The sequence below is a fragment of the Gobio gobio genome (genome assembly GCF_949357685.1).
Source record: "Gobio gobio genome assembly, chromosome: 8".
In the NCBI taxonomy this organism is placed as follows: Eukaryota; Metazoa; Chordata; class Actinopteri; order Cypriniformes; family Gobionidae; genus Gobio; species Gobio gobio.
In genome coordinates, this window is record NC_137114.1 from 43,552,667 (window position 1) to 43,572,727 (window position 20,061).

Consider the following 20,061-nt stretch of genomic DNA (forward strand, 5'->3'; position numbering starts at 1 on the left):
ACAGGCAACACGGAACAGCAATGAAACCATGTTTTAAGGTACTTAAAATTGAAAAAAATATAAAATTCATAGAACTAAGCTTCCTTCAGGGAAATGTGAATAAAGTTACCTGTAAAGGGTCTCGAGACCGCACTCACCTTGATCAACTTTAGAAATCTTCCTTTTCTATCAAGTAGCTACACGTAAATTAATTTTAAAAGTTATCAACAAACACATTGATACTCCGTGTTGTAAAGAACCGATTTCAACTGTTTAATGGCGATAGATCAACTCTGAACATTTACTTTCACTCTGTATTTGTGACAGAGTGAGTCAGGTGACAGGCATCTTGTGCAACAGGTTTTTCAGCAAAGATTATGTTGATAATTTGGAGGCTTTATAAAATAATGTATCACAGTAGGCTTATGTACGTTGAAATCTGTTGAATAAAATGTTTTAAAAAGAATACAATTTATTTCAGACTATCCCTAAGTTGCTATTGTTATGCAGTTTTGTTCACAAATATTTTTGTACAAAAACCTTAATTTTAAAGGTACTCTATTTAAACAATAACTGTATAAATTATATTTTTCATTTATTGTTTTTGCTTTATCAGATTCTTATATTAGGCTAGTTGTTTGATGAAGTTACTAAGTATTAACATCATACTGCTGGTCTAAATATTGGACTGATGGTTATATTTCTTTTTTTTTTAAGTTTTAATTTGTTTTTTTCCATTTTAAGTCTTCTATTTTGTCGTGTTCATCATGTTCTTAAATGTAAGGGGCAAGAAAATCATAATTTCGTAAACTATACTACTCCCCAGTAAAAGTGAAAACTAATTTACAAATGTTGAGATTTTTAATCAGCTTTCATTACATCTTTTTATTTCTTTTTCTCCAGATGAGAACTGATGCAGATTTGAAACTTCTTCACTGATGGTGCATGTGCGGCTGTCCAGGTGGACTTTCTCCTTGAATTCACACTGAGCGCAGGTGAATGGTCTTTCCTCAGAGTGACTTTTCAGATGCTTTCTGATATGTCTACATGTAAGGTTTTGCCACACTCCACACAAGTAACTGTACACAACTGCACAAATGATGATTGAAATGTTGTATCTGTGATGCTCTTTCTTCACTGAAACTTCTTGGCTTAATGTTATTTTTGGTTAAGTTTTTGCGACTTCAATATTTAACAGATTGGTTACTCTTACGAAAAAGAAGTATACTTCAAGTTTATTTTATGAAGTATACCCAAGTAATGTTCAAGTATATTTTTAAGTATATTTCATGTAGTAAGTATCAATGTACTAGTAGTAAACTTGTACAGTAAGTGTACTATTCCAATGCTTTGGACTAAATTATCACACTTTAAGTATATAAAAAGTATACATTTAAGTGTACTGTAAGTGTAACAGTATAGTAAACTTTAAGTACACGTACTACAAGTGAATAAGTATACTAGTAGTTTACTATTTTAATAGTAAATTGTTTCGTTTATGAAAGTACACTGAAGTATACTCTCAGTAAACTACTAGTTAAGTAGTTTTATACTGCAAGAATAAGTGAACATCATAGTATACTAGTCTATTTATGTATTATTTTGCTCTTTAAATATTTACATTTATGCATTTGGCAGACGCTTTTATCCAAAGCGACTTACATTGCATTCAAGATACACATTTTACATTTGGTCAGTTCTTGCTTTCCCTGGGAATCAAACTGAAGGGTCAAGGGTCAAGCCAAACATCACTTGTCTCTTCATCAGACACATATCCTTCAAGAATGATTTTATGTTCAATATTAAAATAAGAATGAATGATAATCAAGTTATAACCATTTCCTACATTTGATAAATCAGTTCTCTATATTCAAGGAGTGATTTTGGATATTGTAGTGTTTTAGTTGCTCTGTGCTTTTGAATCCAGATTATTCAGGAGCTGCTCTGATGTCTGTGTCAAGACGTGCTGACAGGCAACTGTCCTTGGTGTTGTAATACACTCCAGGGAGTAAAACGAGATCAGCATGTGTTAACTATATGTCTTACTGAGGTGACCCCTGGGGTCATCCATGTAACAGCTATGGGACTCCTTTGGGGAGAAATGTACCTCTCTGATACTTTTCTTTCTTTATAGAATAAAGTCACTTCTGTACTAAATGTAGTATCAGCATGTTTTGGAGAAGTGCTTTGTTGATAGTTAGTTAAGATGTCCCGACCTTGATGGAAACTGTTTTTCTGGGGAACTTTGTGTGTGCGTCTCATGATTCTGTGCAGATCCAGTATTGGAGATGGTCCTTTCGGCAGACGATTCCAGACTTTGAGGCGTCTTTTCTGTGACCTCCGAGGTCATTGAGGATTAATCTGGGCCTGGGCGACACGGAGTCTACACATTTTGAGAGATATATGTCCCTATCTGTCTACGTGTGGAAAGTTGCTTACGTTGCATGTTGTTAGAACCAATCAGAATCATTCCACATGGCAGTAATGACGTGTCTAGACCTTGAAAACAGTATAACTGTTCAGAAAATTGCATGTACGTTAGACGGAGGCGGGCAGACTGTTAGAGGGAGCGCGGCCTACGAACTCCTCTTGAGCTGGCTTCTGCTGATGAAACTGCAAACTATTCTTCAGTAAAACTTTCTTTAATTTATCTGACTCCTGGTCTTCATTTTTCACTACTGGTCCTGGGTCCTAAGCTGTTACCCCAACAAAACCCATGACCTTGGCGTTGCTAGCCCCACGCTCTACTGTTTGACCTATAGGAAAGGAAAATATCCTACTATGTTCCTATTAAGGGATTACTTTTTATACTTGAAATACCTTTAACTGTACTTTTTACTAATTTTAAACATTTTATTCTACCTTCATGCATCTTTTTTTTTATCAACACTTGAATGTGGGTAAGTTCCCTATGTGGGAAGTATCTTAACTGTGATTGTAAAGGCAATTAAGAAAAATAACAATGACAATTTTGCTACAATTTTTACTTGAACATGTTAAACATTTCTAATTTCTGTAATACATTTTCATTTCATTTTGCAACTTACAAAACGTTAAACTATATGTTTAAATTATATGTTAAAACTAGTGTAGGAAATAGCTAATGTAAATTATATTATTCAATTTGAATGATTATTTTGCTCCAAATGTTGCACATATGGTATGGAAATTGTAAATTTAAATACTGAAATGCACCGCATTTTACATATTGCATTGCAAATTTTGCATATATTACATTGCAAATTGAAATTTGCCACCCATGTGCTTCCATAGTAGAAGGTGTTTATTGACCATATTCAATATGTCAATGTTGCGTCCTCGGTTCCTCTTTGTTCTCTGTAGGCAAATTGATGGCTGTCTATCCTCAAGGAAGTGAGAGATTTGCAAGTACCCTTTCCATATATTTGCTCAGTACAGTCAGTTTCTGATACTCGTATTAATTTCTATGAATAGGGCACAACACTTCTATCAAGTAAATATTGAAACAATCTTCTCAGAACAGTCTTCAGCTCATGCACATAATCTTTAAGGACCTTCCCCTTCCCTGTTAACAAACTAGATACAACCTCGCTCTCTGTCAGTGCTATAGGCTCCAGTTCTTTGCTAACACATTATTCATGGACACATTATGATCATCTGTATCAAATCTTAGCAGAATTTTGCAGAAATGATACAATCAGAAGAAAACTTTTCATTTGCATCTCTGCTAATCATAAAATTAAAGGGATAGTTCATCCAAAAGTAAAAAAGTTGTCATAATTTACTCACCCTCATGTCGTTCCAAACCTGAAAGACTTTTGTCCATCTTCAAAACGCTAATTAAGATATTTTTAAAATATCTGAGAGCTTTCTGTCCCTCCGTTGACAGTTCACGCAAATACGATTTCAAAAAGTTACATGATCGTAAAACTAATCCATATGAATCGAGCGGTTTAGTGTGAGTAATTTTTTTTAAAAATGGTATATATAGATCTTATTGAGATTGTCCTGAGGTAAAGACAAATGTCAATGCAAATGGACAATAAAATATTTAATTTCATAATTCCTGTTCAGTTTCTTTGACAGAAGGCAGTTCTTTTCCTTTTAATATAAAGTGAGGAGTTAAGCAAGACTGGCTCTCATATATAACTGCTTTCAGCTGCTGGCTTTAGAAATACTTGTGTATTGACTAAGTCCTAAACGAAGTCTAATACTGGTTGCTAATACAGTGGATTAAGTTTGGACGTGTGCCCGTGCGGTCTCACACAAATCAACGTAGAGTTCAGTAATGTTACTTTTATCTAGCAAGTTTATTCTCCTCCATATATCATACAGTGGCAATATCTTAACTCATAATACATAACCAAAACAACAAACCCTATTGTTCACTACAGAGGCAAGACACAACATGGCACAGTCGAAAACTGTTTGCTTCCCAAATCAGCAACACCTGTGTCTGAGTTTCCTCCAAGTTAAATGACGTACCCAGGCTGACCTGAGATCAGCTGAGCCACAAAGCACATACAGCCCCCCAGTGGCACAGGACAAAATTACATAAAATAATACAAAATATGGCTCATACAACTTGATATCAAGAGGAATATGATTAACATTATAAATTAGCAATGAACTGTTCAGAAGGAGGAGGAAAAACAAGAAACCAGTAAAAGAACGGGACAATTTAGGTGGAAACTTTAATAACTCATCATATAAAAATTAGATTAATAATATTTTTTTTTTACAGAAATATATGTTCAGTCATTATTTGCATTGTCTATGGCTTGTTTTTTCACTTTGTTTCAATCGTTTGTGGTGTATTCGAGTGTTACCATCTACTGTAGCCTATTGCAATGGATAACAAATACAATTTTAAACAATTCAAAGTTGCTATTTTCAGCCATTACTATAAGACAAAAAACTGGTGTGCAGTCACACACACACACGTCAGTGTGATCCAGGGACATCGTTAGGCCTATTTTAGGGGGGTTGAAGCTACCCCAAAATGTTCCTAAGCCCCCCTAAATGATAATAAGAACAACAATAACAATTTGATTTATCAATAACCGTATCCTCATTCATATTTAGACACAACAAATGATATATATCCGAGAATCCAGCTACAAACAAAAAAAAATAGCCGAAAAGTCGGAAGTTGGACAGAAGTAGCCTACAAAGAGTCGTCGTGCTATCAAGATTATGCACCGCGTCTCGTTGCATTGGTGTGAACTGTGGCAGCTTTCAGAGCGTTGCAGACCGGAGCGCTAATGCAAGTAACTGCCTGGAGGATTCATCTCGTCTCGTCGTTACCAAGGTTATAATCGTTAACGAAAATGAACGAAAACTAGGTGGGTTGTCGTTAACTGAAATAAAAATAAAAACAAGGCATTACAAAAAAAAAACGATAACTAACCAAATCTGTAATGTGTGTTTGGCAAAACGAACTAAAATAAAATTATAGATTAAATGTCCTTAGTTTTCGTCTTTAACAATGTACTTCATAGAGCAAATAACGTTCAGCTGCATTTCCTTTCCCTGCGTCTCACGCTCCCTCTCTCACTACACGCGCGCACACACACACATACACGCGCGCACACACACACACATTCACACGCGCGCGCACACACACACACACACCGCCGTCTTCTTGAGAACGAGTGTTCGACGTTGAAAGCTAGTTGGCGAAAGGTTGGTATCTCGTGAACACCTTTACACAATCACACATTAAAAAGTGGTATAAAAATATTTTTAATTCAGAATAATGTTGTCAGTGTGTTAATGTCACTGCATGAAAAAAGGTGTATCCGGACCAGGATACTCCTGTAGCTTATACACTGCTGAAATTCGGAAGAATCCAGGAGTATACTGGCCGGATAGGTCAAATTCCATGGATCCGTATATGTCCGTATTCATCCGAAATGGTACCAAATCGGATGTATGTTGTGGCCGTATACTCCCATGCTACAGCCATTTGTTGCCATGGCAAATAATCCCATCAAGTTTTTCCCAGGAGAAATTTTCACACCTCTAAACAGCTTTGCCTTCCATCCCCTATTGGTCCTTCATCTCAAACTGGATTGGTTGTTTTTTTTTAAAACCACTCCCAAAACCCAGACTGCTATTGGAGGACAGGACACATTGAAAACCCAGTCAAGTGACTTTATTGGTTACTTCTAAGGCTAAGGGTGGGCTAGGTTTTGTAGCATAGGGACTTGATTGGTTATAGGCCAGCTATGCAGATTTTGCTAATTAATATATAATATATATATAAAAAATAATCCCCTCTCCCTCCCAAAAGAAAAATACACACAAAACAATTTGAGAAAGTCTGAAATATTTATTAAAAAGGTATATATATATATATATATTTATATATATATAATAAATATATATATATATTTAATAAATTTTTAATAAATATTTCAGACTTTCTCAAATTGTTTTGTGTGTATTTTTCTTTTGGGAGGGAGAGGGGATTATTTTTTATATATATATTATATATTAATTAGCAAAATCTGCATAGCTGGCCTATAACCAATCAAGTCCCTATGCTACAAAACCTAGCCTATATATATATATATATATAAAAACATTCTTAACAGCATTATAAACGAACATTAAAACAATGGTGAAACAAAAACAAGTGAACTAAATGTATTTAAAAGGGATGAAAATGTAAAGGAACAAATGTAAAAATATAAACAGTCCAAAGAACATAAATATACGTTAAATTGAATTGGTAAAGAAACAAAAAGGGAAAAAACATGAACAAAATACATTTAAAAGACAGATGTAAAGGAATAAAATACACAGTGAACATAAAAAGGAAAAGAATAAATATACAAATTAAACAATATAAAATGAGAACAATAAATTTATAAGACAAAAAAAAGTGTATATAAAATACACATAAATATTCCAAGTAAACAATATAACCAAATAAAAAGAACAAAGAGCATTATAAACATACATTCAAATGAATGGGGGAAAAGATAAGTGAACAAAATGTTTCTAAAGGAAGGCGACATAAGAGGAACAACAATACAAAACGTGGAGATCAAAAGCAACATGGACATCTAAAAAGGAACAAACATACAAAGTATACAATATAAAACGAGACAAAGAAATCTATAAATTAAAAAGTGTATATAAAATATCTGTAAATGTTCTATATATGGGAACCAATAAAAGTATAAGTATATAAACATAGGAATAAAGAAAATATAAAATGGAACAATTGAATATTAATATTAAAATTATAATTATAAAATAATTGTGACCATAATTGTGTTAATTCTAACACAATGTTGTTTGAGTTTTGAACATTTTTTCAAACTGCTGTGATGGGCTGGTGATGTGATGCGTAGCGTGGGTCAGCCTAGTCTGGTTTGTAGTACCTAGCCTAACCATGCCTTCCATCAACAACAGCATCATCTTCAGACATCAGGGGCCCGTTCTTCGTACGTCGCTAACTCAGTTAGCTGGATTTGATTGTTGACGATTTAACATGATCTCGGATTGTTTGGTTCTTCGAAGCTCATCCTGGACTTGCTGTCATAGTAACAGGTCCGTAAGCTTAAACCTGCTCATGAGCAGGCTTATTTCATGTAAACAGGATTAGATTGCATCTTGAGGTGATACTTAAAATCTGTCCCAGCCACTGCTACTTTATTACAAGAGTTCATTACTGAACCAGGGGCAATAATAATAATTTTAAATAATAATAATAATATAAAAATGTTATATTGTATATGTATATGAGAATGTATATAATATTATGATGTTGTATATAATAATATAGACACAGCCATTTGATTGAGCGATTTATTTGTGATGGAATAATTACTTTATCATTTTATTGGAGGTTTACACACATGTTGTACAGTTAATATGAGCCGTGCATTAATTTAAGTGATCACAGATATTATGGGAGTGGCTTCATGCAGCGCAAGAGATGCAGATAATTTGATCTTGATCCTTAAGAAACTTTAATACTGTCACGTAACAAATCTGCTCCAAATTGAATTAAAAATTAAATTACAACATTGAAATAAAAATGTAAGGGGTGTACAAATACTGTATAAAATAGTGAATATAAATAATTAGTAATCATGTTTAAAAAAAAAAAAAAAAACATTTATAATTTATCTATAATAACTTGTATGTTGGTTTGGTGGTTTGGCTGTTTCCTTATAAAGGTCCAGAAATTCGTGGGGTTTCTATTGTGTCAAGTTTTCTGCCAGGTGGCTTTTGATGATTTCATTACGTTGCTGTCTTGACGCCAGCCAATCGCTGCATTGCTGATCGTGGTTTCGAGTATCGATGCATCTGCCCTCTTCAGGGAACACAAGAACGCGCAGTGATTTTAGATCATTTAATCCAGATATTTTAATCCAATCAGCAAATTCGTTTGAAGAACCAAATTAGCCAGAGATCAGTTATCACGATTAAAAGATCTGGGATCTGTCAAATCATCTCAGATGTAATAAGCAACGTACGAAGAACGGGCCCCAGGTCTATAGTTGCGGTCTTCCACAGGTTCTGTGTTGGTTTGTGCAACCCTGGACCTGGTCTCCAGCAACTGCAAAACATGACAGTAAATTAACCATTAAAACTCAGAGAGGAGTATAGTAACATTCTGGAGGGAAAAAGCTTAACCGGTTTCTTAACTTACCCGTCTCTTTCTCTGACGGTTCTGTGTGATGTTCTTCATAGTGTTTCTTTTCTCTGCCTTTTCAGACTGAGCCAAAGAATACATCCTCAGCAAAGTCTCACAAAATAAAATACATCTTGCGACCTGCCAAATAATACATTAATAATATATAGTTAATGCCAATAAAAGTAAGTAAAACAATTCAATTAAAATGTATTTGTATAGCGCTTTTCACAATACATATTCAGGGTTTTTCCTGGGTCAAAAATGGTCTTCGGTAGTGGCTGACAGACATGGTCGTCCATACACACACATACGCACGGTAAAAAAAAAATACCCTACCCACTTGATCTGCAAGCGCAATACTGACAATAAATTTGTAATAAATTCAAAGAAAGTTTGTAACTTTTGCTTATCTTATTTTGATACCTTGATGTTTGTTTTTGTTCCTCATTTTTACACTATTTACTGATAATTGTTTGTTTTGGTAATCATATCAATATTAAAAAATAGTATTAAAAAAATGAACAAATAGCCTAATTTTCTGCCATATACAATCAGCTAGCTAACAACAAATTTGTTCTGGGTTCACCTCACTCCAGTCTGAACTAAATGATTTTAGGCTATTTATTTTACTACACATTGTCCACATAAATAAGCTGAAAGACTGTTGATAATTAAAAATAATTCTTACTATCCACTCTTGCTAAATTGGGTAAGCACACTTGTGTTCTCATTTCAGGTGTTGTTCTGAGTAAATGATTAAACTGATTTGTGAGTTCAGTGTTGGACAGATCAGTTGTTCTAACCAGTCGTTAAAATGATTCGGTTCAGAGGAGTCATTAGGTGGCGAATCGGACATTAGCAGACGCGTGTGTGAATCCATCTTTAGAACATTGCGAAAGATTTGTCAACACACAGAAAACACTTCATAACCGGACAGGATTTGTTTCCTGTTTATTTAAAGTATGCTTTATGTCAGCTGGTCAGAGAATCAGTCAATGTTTTTTGAGCGCATTTCACACCCAGCGGTAATTAAAGGAAGACGTCTGATAGCGCCACGTGCAACATGGATTCGGTCTTCCAACCTTTTGATTTTGATTAACGTAATATGTGAAACATTAGAAAGCTAAGAATGCTTATTTTGAAGACAGAGAGCGTGCGAGAGGAGCTCACTGGTCGTTCTCTCTGACACTCAGTTAACTCAAGTGCAGCAGTCATCTACTACATCACTCATAAATCACAATAACTGATCAAATAAGGCTTTGGCGGGACAAAAATTTGTTTTGGCGGCCGGCAAAAAATGTTCAATGTAGGAAAAACCCTGATATTGTTTCAAAGCAACTTCACAGAAAATGCATGCGTCTACATTACAGAAAAAAACAGAGAACATTAAAATAATGACAACATTTTTAAGATTACCTTTTACACATTCAGGGTCAACATCTGTAAAAGTTCTTCAGGATCATGGATCCAAAACTTCTGGATCATGAGGGGGGAAGAAACATGCACACACACAAATGAATATTAATTTGTTTGATAAAACATTAATATTAATTATCAACTTACGGACATGGACTTGCAAAACATACTCACCAGGCCCATACAAAAACTTCACAGTAGATCCAAAATCCTGGTTTGCCTATAATTCTTCAGAGTCCAAGTATGGTGGTTTCCTGTCCTCTCTGCTGAATGAGTACATGATCTCAGATTAATCATTCCAAAGTTCCTTTACATTTATGACAAGCTTGATCTTAAAACTAGCTGACAGTAGGGATGGGCATTATGACCATATAATTATACATACATGAGAAATTTTATTTTACAATAACGATATCACAATATATTTATTTTGATGGATATTTTATTAAAATGCTACAGAATAATACTGCTTTAAAAGTCTTCACTGTATGATATTCAATTAATTAACATCACTTGATTCTTAAAGAAGCAGAAGGTCTTCTCTATTCTTTTGTTGTTTTATTAAAATGATGACAAAGCTGCAGCCCCTTTAAGAACGGATGCACAGAATGACACGCATCCGGGTTTCCCCACGTTAACTTGAACTGTTTGACTTTACTTAAGACATAACTGACTGTTTAAATCAAGTGAATACCTCACATGACAGGGTTTCTGAGATAATTGTGTGCATTTTACAGAAAGATCATTGATTTCGGGATCGCCTGCTGTCTGAGAGAGGCTTATTTTAACACATGCATGTCCCGTTCATTATTCTACATTCATGCATGTTTCCTTGTCAAAATGTCAAAAAGTTTTAGTACAGTCAGTGCTGCGTTATATACGCTATATTCCCATTCCGCAATATAAAAAGGTAATGTTAACGTTTACAGCAAAATCGCTAACAATAGTCAGTATCATCAGATCGCCATAACACCCAGCCCTATCTTAACAATATTACAACACAACAAAACACAGAAACAGAATATGTAAGTTAATCACGATTAGCATATGACTTTAATGCACTACGTTATATCTTGATGAGCAGTAGAAACAATATAAAGGGATTTAAGTTACCTTACCTTCTGCCGTCTGCTGTCCGCCATTGGAAACTTAGTCTGTTCGTATTCATGTTTTTTCATTCTCAGTCGACATCCCACAATCAAAATTCATCCAAAATAAGATTTTAACAGGTTTAAATGGTCAATGCAATGCCATTAATAGACCGACGTGAAGATTAGAAGCCGCGATCGCGTCGCGTCCCCGCGAGCCACGAGCAACTCCAACGACAACGGGTGTATAATTCAAACTGAAGGCGCGCACTGTCATTGGCCAGATTTCTGGATGACGTTCAGATTGACCAATCACGCTCAAAAGAACACGGAAAGACAGCAAATAGCCTTGCAAATATAGAGAAAAACTTGTTTTACACAACAGTTAGAAAATGTGTATATTTATTTTTATTTGCTGTTATATTTAATTAATTGTTCAAGTGGTGTTTTGTGGTGTGGGCAGAGGCCTGGAAGTTTCAACCAGGTTTCAACCTGGAGAGCAGTGCAGATTTGTACTCTTTAAAAACAATTATTGTTTGATATTTAGTTTGCTATATATTTTGTTATATTTGTATCCAGAATTGAATGTAAAACCAGTTTGAATGTAAAAATACACCTTCACTGTAAAACAGAAAATTAAAGTAAAATAACTTAATTTAAATAAGGAAAAATCTGTAAACTAATAGTGTTTTCTCTAAAACATTTAATGTAAATTTCTGTGAAGTTTTTTAACTTTATTTGACTTAAGATATTTGACTTTAATTTTACGGTTTTTGTTTTGCTGCTGTTTTTTTAGGTTTTTATTTTTACAGTGTAAATATAAAACGAATAAGATTTACTTTAAAATGACAAAGAATAATGTTAAATTGTTAGTATGGACATAAACATAAACCTTTAATATAATGAGCTGTTAATTTACAGATATTGTTTGTAATTTTGCATGAATTTGTTATTTATGAAAACAGAAAAATAATACAGTGATGTTCCTGTATAAAAAAAATGAGAATTACTGTAGTTTGTCATTAATGATATAATCCTTAAAACAACAGTCAAGTTGTTTATTTAGATATTGTTTGTAATTTTACATCGTTTTAAACATAATTCAAAATTACAAGAAAATACTGTAAAAAACTGAAGTTTTTTTCTGTAAAATTAGGATTATTTTTATTGGTTGCCTTATTTTTATGGGTAACCTTATTGGTTGCACCTACATCTATTGTGAGGGGTGGATTTCAAACCTCAAAACGCCCCTCTTTTGCAGCGTGTTAAAGTTAAGAATCTTGGAGTGACACTTTATGTTAATAGTTGTAGAGCTGAAAGATCTGCTTGTGTTTCTGTGTTTCTTGAGCAAGTGAATCCCTGCTCTTTTTTATTCCATATTTTTATTTTGAGCATATCAGTTTTCGGTGTTTTTAAAACAAACTTTTTCATTTTCCACATTTCATCTCCTTTTTATTTAATTCTATTATTGCCTACAATTTGTAAAACTTTGCAAAAATTGTTTGGGGATAGTCTAAAATGTTTGGTTAATTATCCTTTGTTAATTCCATTACATTTCTTTGTTTATTTCATTACATATTCAGATTTTTTTTGTGAACGTATATGTTTTTGTGTAATGTATATGCCACCATTCTGATGGTTTGGCCCAGACCCAGGCAACGTGAACCAACCCCACAGTCGGCTTTAGTCATTGCTAGTTCAGTTTAGTGTTTCAGGGCCTTAAGAATTCTTTTTTCTGTTCAAAAAGCTTGTTTGCTTTAGCCTACAGTAGACCAGAGATAATTCTCAATCCTGAAGTCTTCTGAGAACAGCCAGCATAGTGTCAGTCATTAACATATGAAAGGTCTTCTTCACACCTAACAGTCTTCAGTCCTAGCACACCCAGCAGTGTTTCAGCTGTATATGTCCGTGAAATTTCACGGATTCCTGTATACGTCCGCATACGTGAGGTTTCCGGGTTTTTCTGGAAATATACTGTTCCGTGTTACTCTGATCCGCTTTTTCCCACATACATCCGGTAAACATCAAATTACACAGGAGTATACCATGCCCGGATAGTGCCGGATTTCAGTGTTTTCATGCAGTGTGTCGACCCGAGAAGCGATGGCTACTTTAGAAAGTTAACTAGTCGCAAGTTTATAGAAACACTATAGAAGCTGTGATTAAAATATTAAATAATGTTATGTCATTAGGCTATTGTATAGGGTAAATTTAGGCCCTATATGGTGTGAAAATTGTACAGCTGTGGTATTTGTAGCCTATAGGTTTAGCTCAATTTAGGTTTAGCTGTATATTTGTATTTTAGCTTAAAAATGGGTTGAATACATGCGGTTCTGTGTAATTAAATAGCATTCTGTGGACAATCTTATATAGAGAGGAATAGTATGCTATTACTTTATCATACATTTACATGAGCAGACAGATAGCTTTTAAGTCATTACTTATTAACTCATAAGTGTAGCTCTAGATGTGAGTGCAAAGATTTTGCAAACGCAAGTCACAAATACGCTGGGGGCTAAGCCCCCCCTGTCTTCCAATCCTAGTGACGTCCCTGGTGATATCGCTGTGTGTCTCTGTGTCTTCAGTCACTGTAGCGCCTCCTTATTCACCATCTGCTGATCCTGAGGAAACTGGACTGACATCTAAATACTGAGAGTCCTACAATAAAACACACACACAGTCACATATGAGTATGAGACATTACTGCCGTCACATCACATCAGGAGATCATTTCAGAACAAACACAGCCAGAGATATTAGTATATTCATATTACAGCCAGAGATATGAATGAAAAACTGCTAATAGATTAATAACCGGAAATGATAAACATCTCTCTCTTAATCACTTACACACAGAGACACTAAGATATGAAAATATTCATATATTCAGATCATATTCACATCACAGAATTAAACTCTTATTAAAAGGGTTTACAGAGACTAAAATGGAGCTGAATTATTATCTAATATTCTCCACATATGAGGCCTGTTAATGAACTTGGGTCAATTTAAAATCTTTAACCCTGTAAGACCCACTGTTGTAATATTACAACATCAAGTTTTAGCTCTTCTAAAATAAACCTGTAGATATTTTTTTTTTCTCTCTAAGACCACATTTACACAACTGATAGGTCCAATTGTTCAGTCTTGCAATGCTGTTGGATGGAACATTTTGTGAATAGGCCTGTTTACCTGCCCATGAACTCACACAACCTGCGGATTTATCCAGTTTACTGGACTGGATAAATCAACATTCAAGTAAGTAAAATTCCCCAAAATATTTTTTTATGTGATTAGTAATATGTCTAGATCATGCAGATATTAAGGTACTGTTGAATACTTTAATCATATTAGATTTTGAGCTTGTAATGTCAATGTTGTAATTTTACAACATTGGGTGAAAGGGGTAGCAAAATTTACCCGTGCACCTTTCATATTACATGGATGAAATGAACTTCTCACCTGTTCTGTTTTAGTATTTACTTTACACAGAAGTTCTGTGTAAAGTAAATACTAAAAAAACTATATTTTTGATCATTTACAATTTTTAAAATGTCATCTTTGTTACAATTTTGAGTTTTAAATCAACATTTAATTATTATTAAATAATTTCAAGTTGAATTAAGGAATACATTATTTCTTTGAGAATTTGAAAGTATTTGTTTAGCAGTATTTGAAACTATCTGTCTCTTATCATTTATAAAACACACTTAACTGGTTTTCTTTTATGGGCTTTGTTTGCCCAAATATCTATAAGCTAGCCAGACAGTATTGTGTGAATTCTGTGGAACGTGTGAATTCTTTAAATGTGTAAGTATCATTGGGATGTGGAAAATAACCAGTGTTTTTTCCATTTCAGAATGTTACCAGCCAGGAAAGACTGTATTATCTACAAAGTGTATTATGTCATTGATGGCATCCAAAATGGGAACAGTGATTTTGAAATGGATTCTGATACAAGTTAAGAAGATGAATGTGGAGATGCCTGTGAACTGGAAAAGTAAAATAAACAACCCAGTGACCACCCGTGCCATGCCAACAAAATCAAGTCCCTCAAGAACACAAACCATGTTCTGTGACAGGTATCGCTGGCTGATAAAGGATTTTATCAGTCCAAACACTGATTTTTCAGGTCATATCACTAATAATGCTGAGCTTAATACACCACTAGGGTATTTCTGAAAGTTTGTGTCGGAAGATATGAAGAAAATAGAGGACGCTGCAGACACTGTGGAAAAGGCTACACCAACACACTTTGCAGCAAGTGCAATGTCCAGCACTGCTTCTCTGAGGACAAGAACTGCCTTTGGGACTATCATAACTGAATATGGCTATGAACATAGCTAAATTACTTAAATGCCAAAGTTTTCATTCAGTTCATCATGTTTTGTAAATACAATCTAAACATTTTTTTTATAATAAATTATTTTTCATAAAAATATGACTTGTCCATTTATTAATATTGTGTGATTATTAGTGTATACATATGCTACTAATATAATCATTACACCCTGCAAATTAACCCTTAGATGTTCTCTACATTTATTCAGACAGTGAGTGAAATCACTGAAATTCTGCTACCCAACAGACCCAACGTTGCAATATTACAACATTCCCCTAAAAACTTACTAAAATGTTGAAAATGTAAAAAAACATTTATTTCTGCATTAGAGGCCTCCTACAACAACATGTATAAGGTGGACATTTTTTTTTACAGGTTTTCTTCTATATTTGGGTCTTAAGTAAGAATATACTCACAATAGTATAGTTCCTTCAGTTTATAACGTGGATCAGCCTTCAGATCAGAGAGACACTTTACATTAGATTTCTGTAGTTTATTCCCAGTCAGATTCAGTTCTCTCAGGTGTGAGGGGTTTGATCTCAGAGCAGAAGCCAGAGCAGCACAACCTTCTGTGACGCCACAATCCCTCAACCTGTGGAGAACAATGACACAGTTTGAATTGTAGTTCAAGTGTCTGTAGTTTGTTATTCACTCTGGTCTCAGGTCAGGGGCCCTTTTCAGAAAGGAGGTTAAGTGAAAACTCTGAATATGTTAACCCTGAAATGAGGGGAACTCTGAGTTTTCTGTTTGTTCTGAATGGGAGGTATGTTAAACCCGAGAAAGCAGGGTAAGTCAAGCCCGTTTCTGAAAGAGAGGTAACTTATACTCAGAGTCAGTTCCCAGGGTAACTTACTCTGTGAACCTAAACTGGTCTGAAGCAGGTTTTCTTCTGTAAACCCAGAGTTTATTTCGGTCTCATTCCCCCTTTTAAAGTGCCAGCAGTTTAAATACTTCATTCATTCATTCACACTGCAAAAAAAAGTATTTATATCTAGTAAGCCTAGTAAAAAAAAAAGAATGAAATTCAAGAAATGAAATTCTTAAATCAAGATGCATCTTCTATATAAGAAAAATTATATAAGAAATGTAGTCTTGTTTCCTGGGGGGATCTAAATTAACTGTATTTTACTTAAAACAAGTAAAATTATCTGCCAGTGGGATAAGAAAAATAATCTTAATGTTAATGCAAAAGGAAACAAGATGACTTTACTTAACACACTGGCAGATAAATAAAAGATTAAACAATAAATATTTTTTTAAGAAATCCAGACTAAATACCTTATGTTATTTTTCTTATGTAGAAAATGCTTCTTGATTTAAGAATCTTTAGACATTTTGACTGGAAACAACAAGACAAAAATACTAAGAAAAGCATTTGTTGCAGTGCAGGAACATTCATTCATTGCTCATATTTCCATCATGCAGACACGTCAAAGTGACAGAAATGGCATGTCCTTTACAGGATCCTGTAGATGAGGTGGCTGCATTAATTCGTAGAGAGTTAGTCTACATTTACATAGGCAGACATTTTTTTTCTTTTGCCATATCCACATGCATATTTATTTGAGCGGCGTATTCCCATCATCGCACCTTCTGAAAAATGACACGGATTACTGTATGGAATGGAAGGATGCCAGATGGAAGAAGGGCAGTCCAAGATATTATATGCCATGCACCACCACCACAGCTGTTTTATTCACAATGTATTTGGTCATCTTTATTTCCTACAAATACAAAAGCAACAGTTATTCTTTTTCCTGTTGGATTTTATTATTCTTCCTCCATCTCATCTGTCATGGTGCTGGTGTTTTGTAAGCCTCTGCTTTTTTGCTATTGGTCAAAAGTTAATTTAGACTAAATTGACAAAACTAAATATTCAAATACATTTTCAATTACTGATCTGCCCGCATTGTCACTATATGAAACTGAACTCAGCTGGATAACATCACCGTTTTCTCCGGAGAGGCTGTACAGCCGAATCAAATTCTGTTGCATTATTTTCCTGTTTAACACTGTGAAGCTGCTTTGAGACAATCTGCATTGTAAAAAGCATTATATAAATAAAGTTGACTTGAATTTTTTACCCTGATTAAGAAATGTAACAGGTTGGATCAGAGAACAATTAATTATATGAAAAGAGCATTCGACTAATATAGACTATTGTTCGGACGCTCTTGCTTACTGCACCGCGCTTTGCTCTATCACTTCTATATTTTATCTCATAATTTCAACTTCAGCAATTCAGCACAGTGCTCAAACGACAAAGCTTGACTCCAATGATAAAATTAGAAACTCTGGTTACTGGATTAATAAACAAAAAGCGGAATATTTCAACCGACCAGCCTCCCACTGCCTTCAGCTTACATTCCGGGGAAGGGAAAACACAGCAGCCTACATTCAAAAGGATAATAAAATGTCTCTTCTAGAATCTACTTGCTGCTCAAACTGCCACAGACTTTTACAAAGGATTGCAGTTCTTGAAACAAAGTTATTTGCGGAACCATCCAACCAGATGAATCACACAGCAGAGCTTCATCATGAATGCCGTCTGAACACTGCCGGTGAGTCCCATAAATGTAGTGCTACTCAACAGGTAGAGAAACAAGTAACTGATAAACACACTTATCGATGGCACAAACAGGGAGCAAGACCAAAAGGCACTCGAGACATCAGATTGTCATGAGCATCACATATTGCCGCAGTAGCATGCTCTACCCCAGACACAAGGATTGCAAACACTATTTTCCCACCACCAAATATACATCTTGAAAACAGATTTGAAGTGCTAATGAATGTGGGTGAGGAATCCCCAAACGTGATAAATGTGAACGAACACAGATTGAATCAGCCCGCAGCTAACACTAATGCTAACAGGCGCTCAAGGTCGAGTAGACAGCGGCACTCAGCTCAGAGGGCAGCCGAGCCCAGGACTCTGATAGTGGGTGACTCCACAGGGATATTACCACATGCTGCCTTCCACAAGCAACAGTTTCTGATGTAAACAGGGAACTTAAGAACATTCTAATGAAACATAAGACTGCAAATCGACTTATCATTTATGTGGGAAAGAACGATATTCAGAGAGAGGAGTCAGAACTCCTACAGAGGGATTTCAATGAACTTTTTGAAACACTTAGAAAACTGAAAGTTCAGCCGTTCATCAGTGGACCACTTCCAGCAAGAGGAACAAAATAGGTTCCCACGGCTACTTGGGCTTAATACATGGCTGCCAAAAACCTGCAACATGAAGGGAGTGAACTTTATCGACAACTTTAATCTCTTCTGGAGTCAGAGACAACTGTTTACATCAAATAGCCTCCACCCAAACAAACTCGGTGCAAGAGTGCTAAAGGACAATATTTATTTTTCCCTTCATCATCCTTCAGCTGTGTATGCCAACCCACTCAACCTGGATGGCACACACACACCAGTACAGAGTATGGACGATCACAGGACTTCATTTCAGCATCTGAATTGACATGCGGTTGATAACCCCACAAGGACAATGATAACACCACGCAGCCACAACAACCACTTCTCATGGACAGACATACAGAGTGCGCATGCGCAGGTTGTGAGCGCGTTGTTTTGTGTTGGAGCTCCGTCGCATTGATTCATAATCCTTGATTTTCTTCTTAACACTCGCTTACAAACGAATACTTTCTATTATTTACAGCGTGTGAACATATCTCCGATACGATTCTCTATAAAAAACAATCGGATTGCTTTGATATTGCAACTTATATCCGAACTTCCGCTACTAGCCGCGCTAGCATTGCACGCGTGGTAACTTGTTTACACCCGGTAACCACTGAAACCTACAATTCGCCATCGTAGCACATCTGCTACGATGGCGAATAACTCGGATGTGTGTCTAATGTTACCTTTGAGTGCAGGTGAGGACACGTTCGAGCTGCATTCGGTGCAGTTGGAGTTGGAGTCGTTGGAGAAGCAGATTCGCGACCTACTAGACAGACAAGCCGTGCTGAGAGAGCGACGAACAGCGCTTGAAACATCACGTGCCGATGCTCACAAGTCAGTGGATAGTAACCTTTTGACCCCCGACCTCGTCTACTCCGTGTATTTCTCTGCACAGGACCCAAGCACCCAGGACGCGATCATCATCCCTGGTTTCGTTCACTCCGGCACCGACACAGCACCATGGACCCTGGGTGTTTCCACAGCGGAAGACGCGAGCCAGGACCAGAGCTAGGACCTCTCCGCCCCTCCTGGTCTTCGAGATCTCCACCCGGAACCGCTTCTCCCCTCTTCGCGAGACGGAACGCGACGCTGTGGTCATCGGTACTTCCATCGTCCGGCATGTCCACGCTACCTCAGGTAAAGGCAAGGTAATCACTCACTGCTTTCCTGGTGCTCGTGTTCTCGATGTCGCTGCGCAGGTTCCCGAGATCCTGAACGGTGACGAGTGCATTGGAGTTGTCGTGCTGCACGCGGGAACGAACGACATCAGGCTGCGGCAGACGGAGGTTCTGAAGAAGGACTACAGGAGTCTGGTCGAGACGGTGCGCAGAACATTGCCTGAAGCAACGATCATCGTGTCTGGACCACTTCCCACGTACCGACTAGGACATGAAAAGTTC

General features: G+C 35.9%; 1 protein-coding gene and 1 long non-coding RNA gene across 2 annotated transcripts in view; both read right to left on the bottom strand.

Annotated features, from left to right (window-relative positions):
- Nucleotides 1-7,768: 7,768 nt before the first annotated feature.
- On the bottom strand, nucleotides 7,769-10,897 carry LOC307129880. The gene is made up of 5 exons (XR_013816948.1): nucleotides 10,205-10,897; nucleotides 10,031-10,090; nucleotides 8,630-8,752; nucleotides 8,454-8,536; nucleotides 7,769-8,290 (listed from the first exon to the last, which is right to left on the bottom strand). It is a non-coding gene; the product is annotated as an uncharacterized lncRNA (long non-coding RNA).
- Nucleotides 10,898-12,507: 1,610 nt separating this feature from the next.
- Nucleotides 12,508-20,061, bottom strand: part of LOC307129865 (NACHT, LRR and PYD domains-containing protein 3-like) — a 119,674-nt gene continuing 112,120 nt past the window's right edge. The window contains exons 14-15 of the mRNA XM_079822655.1: nucleotides 15,877-16,052; nucleotides 12,508-13,776 (exon numbers count right to left, since the gene is read on the bottom strand). Coding sequence (XP_079678781.1) covers nucleotides 13,775-13,776; nucleotides 15,877-16,052 — 178 coding nt within the window. The 3' untranslated portion in view covers nucleotides 12,508-13,774. The remainder of the gene's footprint in view (nucleotides 13,777-15,876; nucleotides 16,053-20,061) is intronic.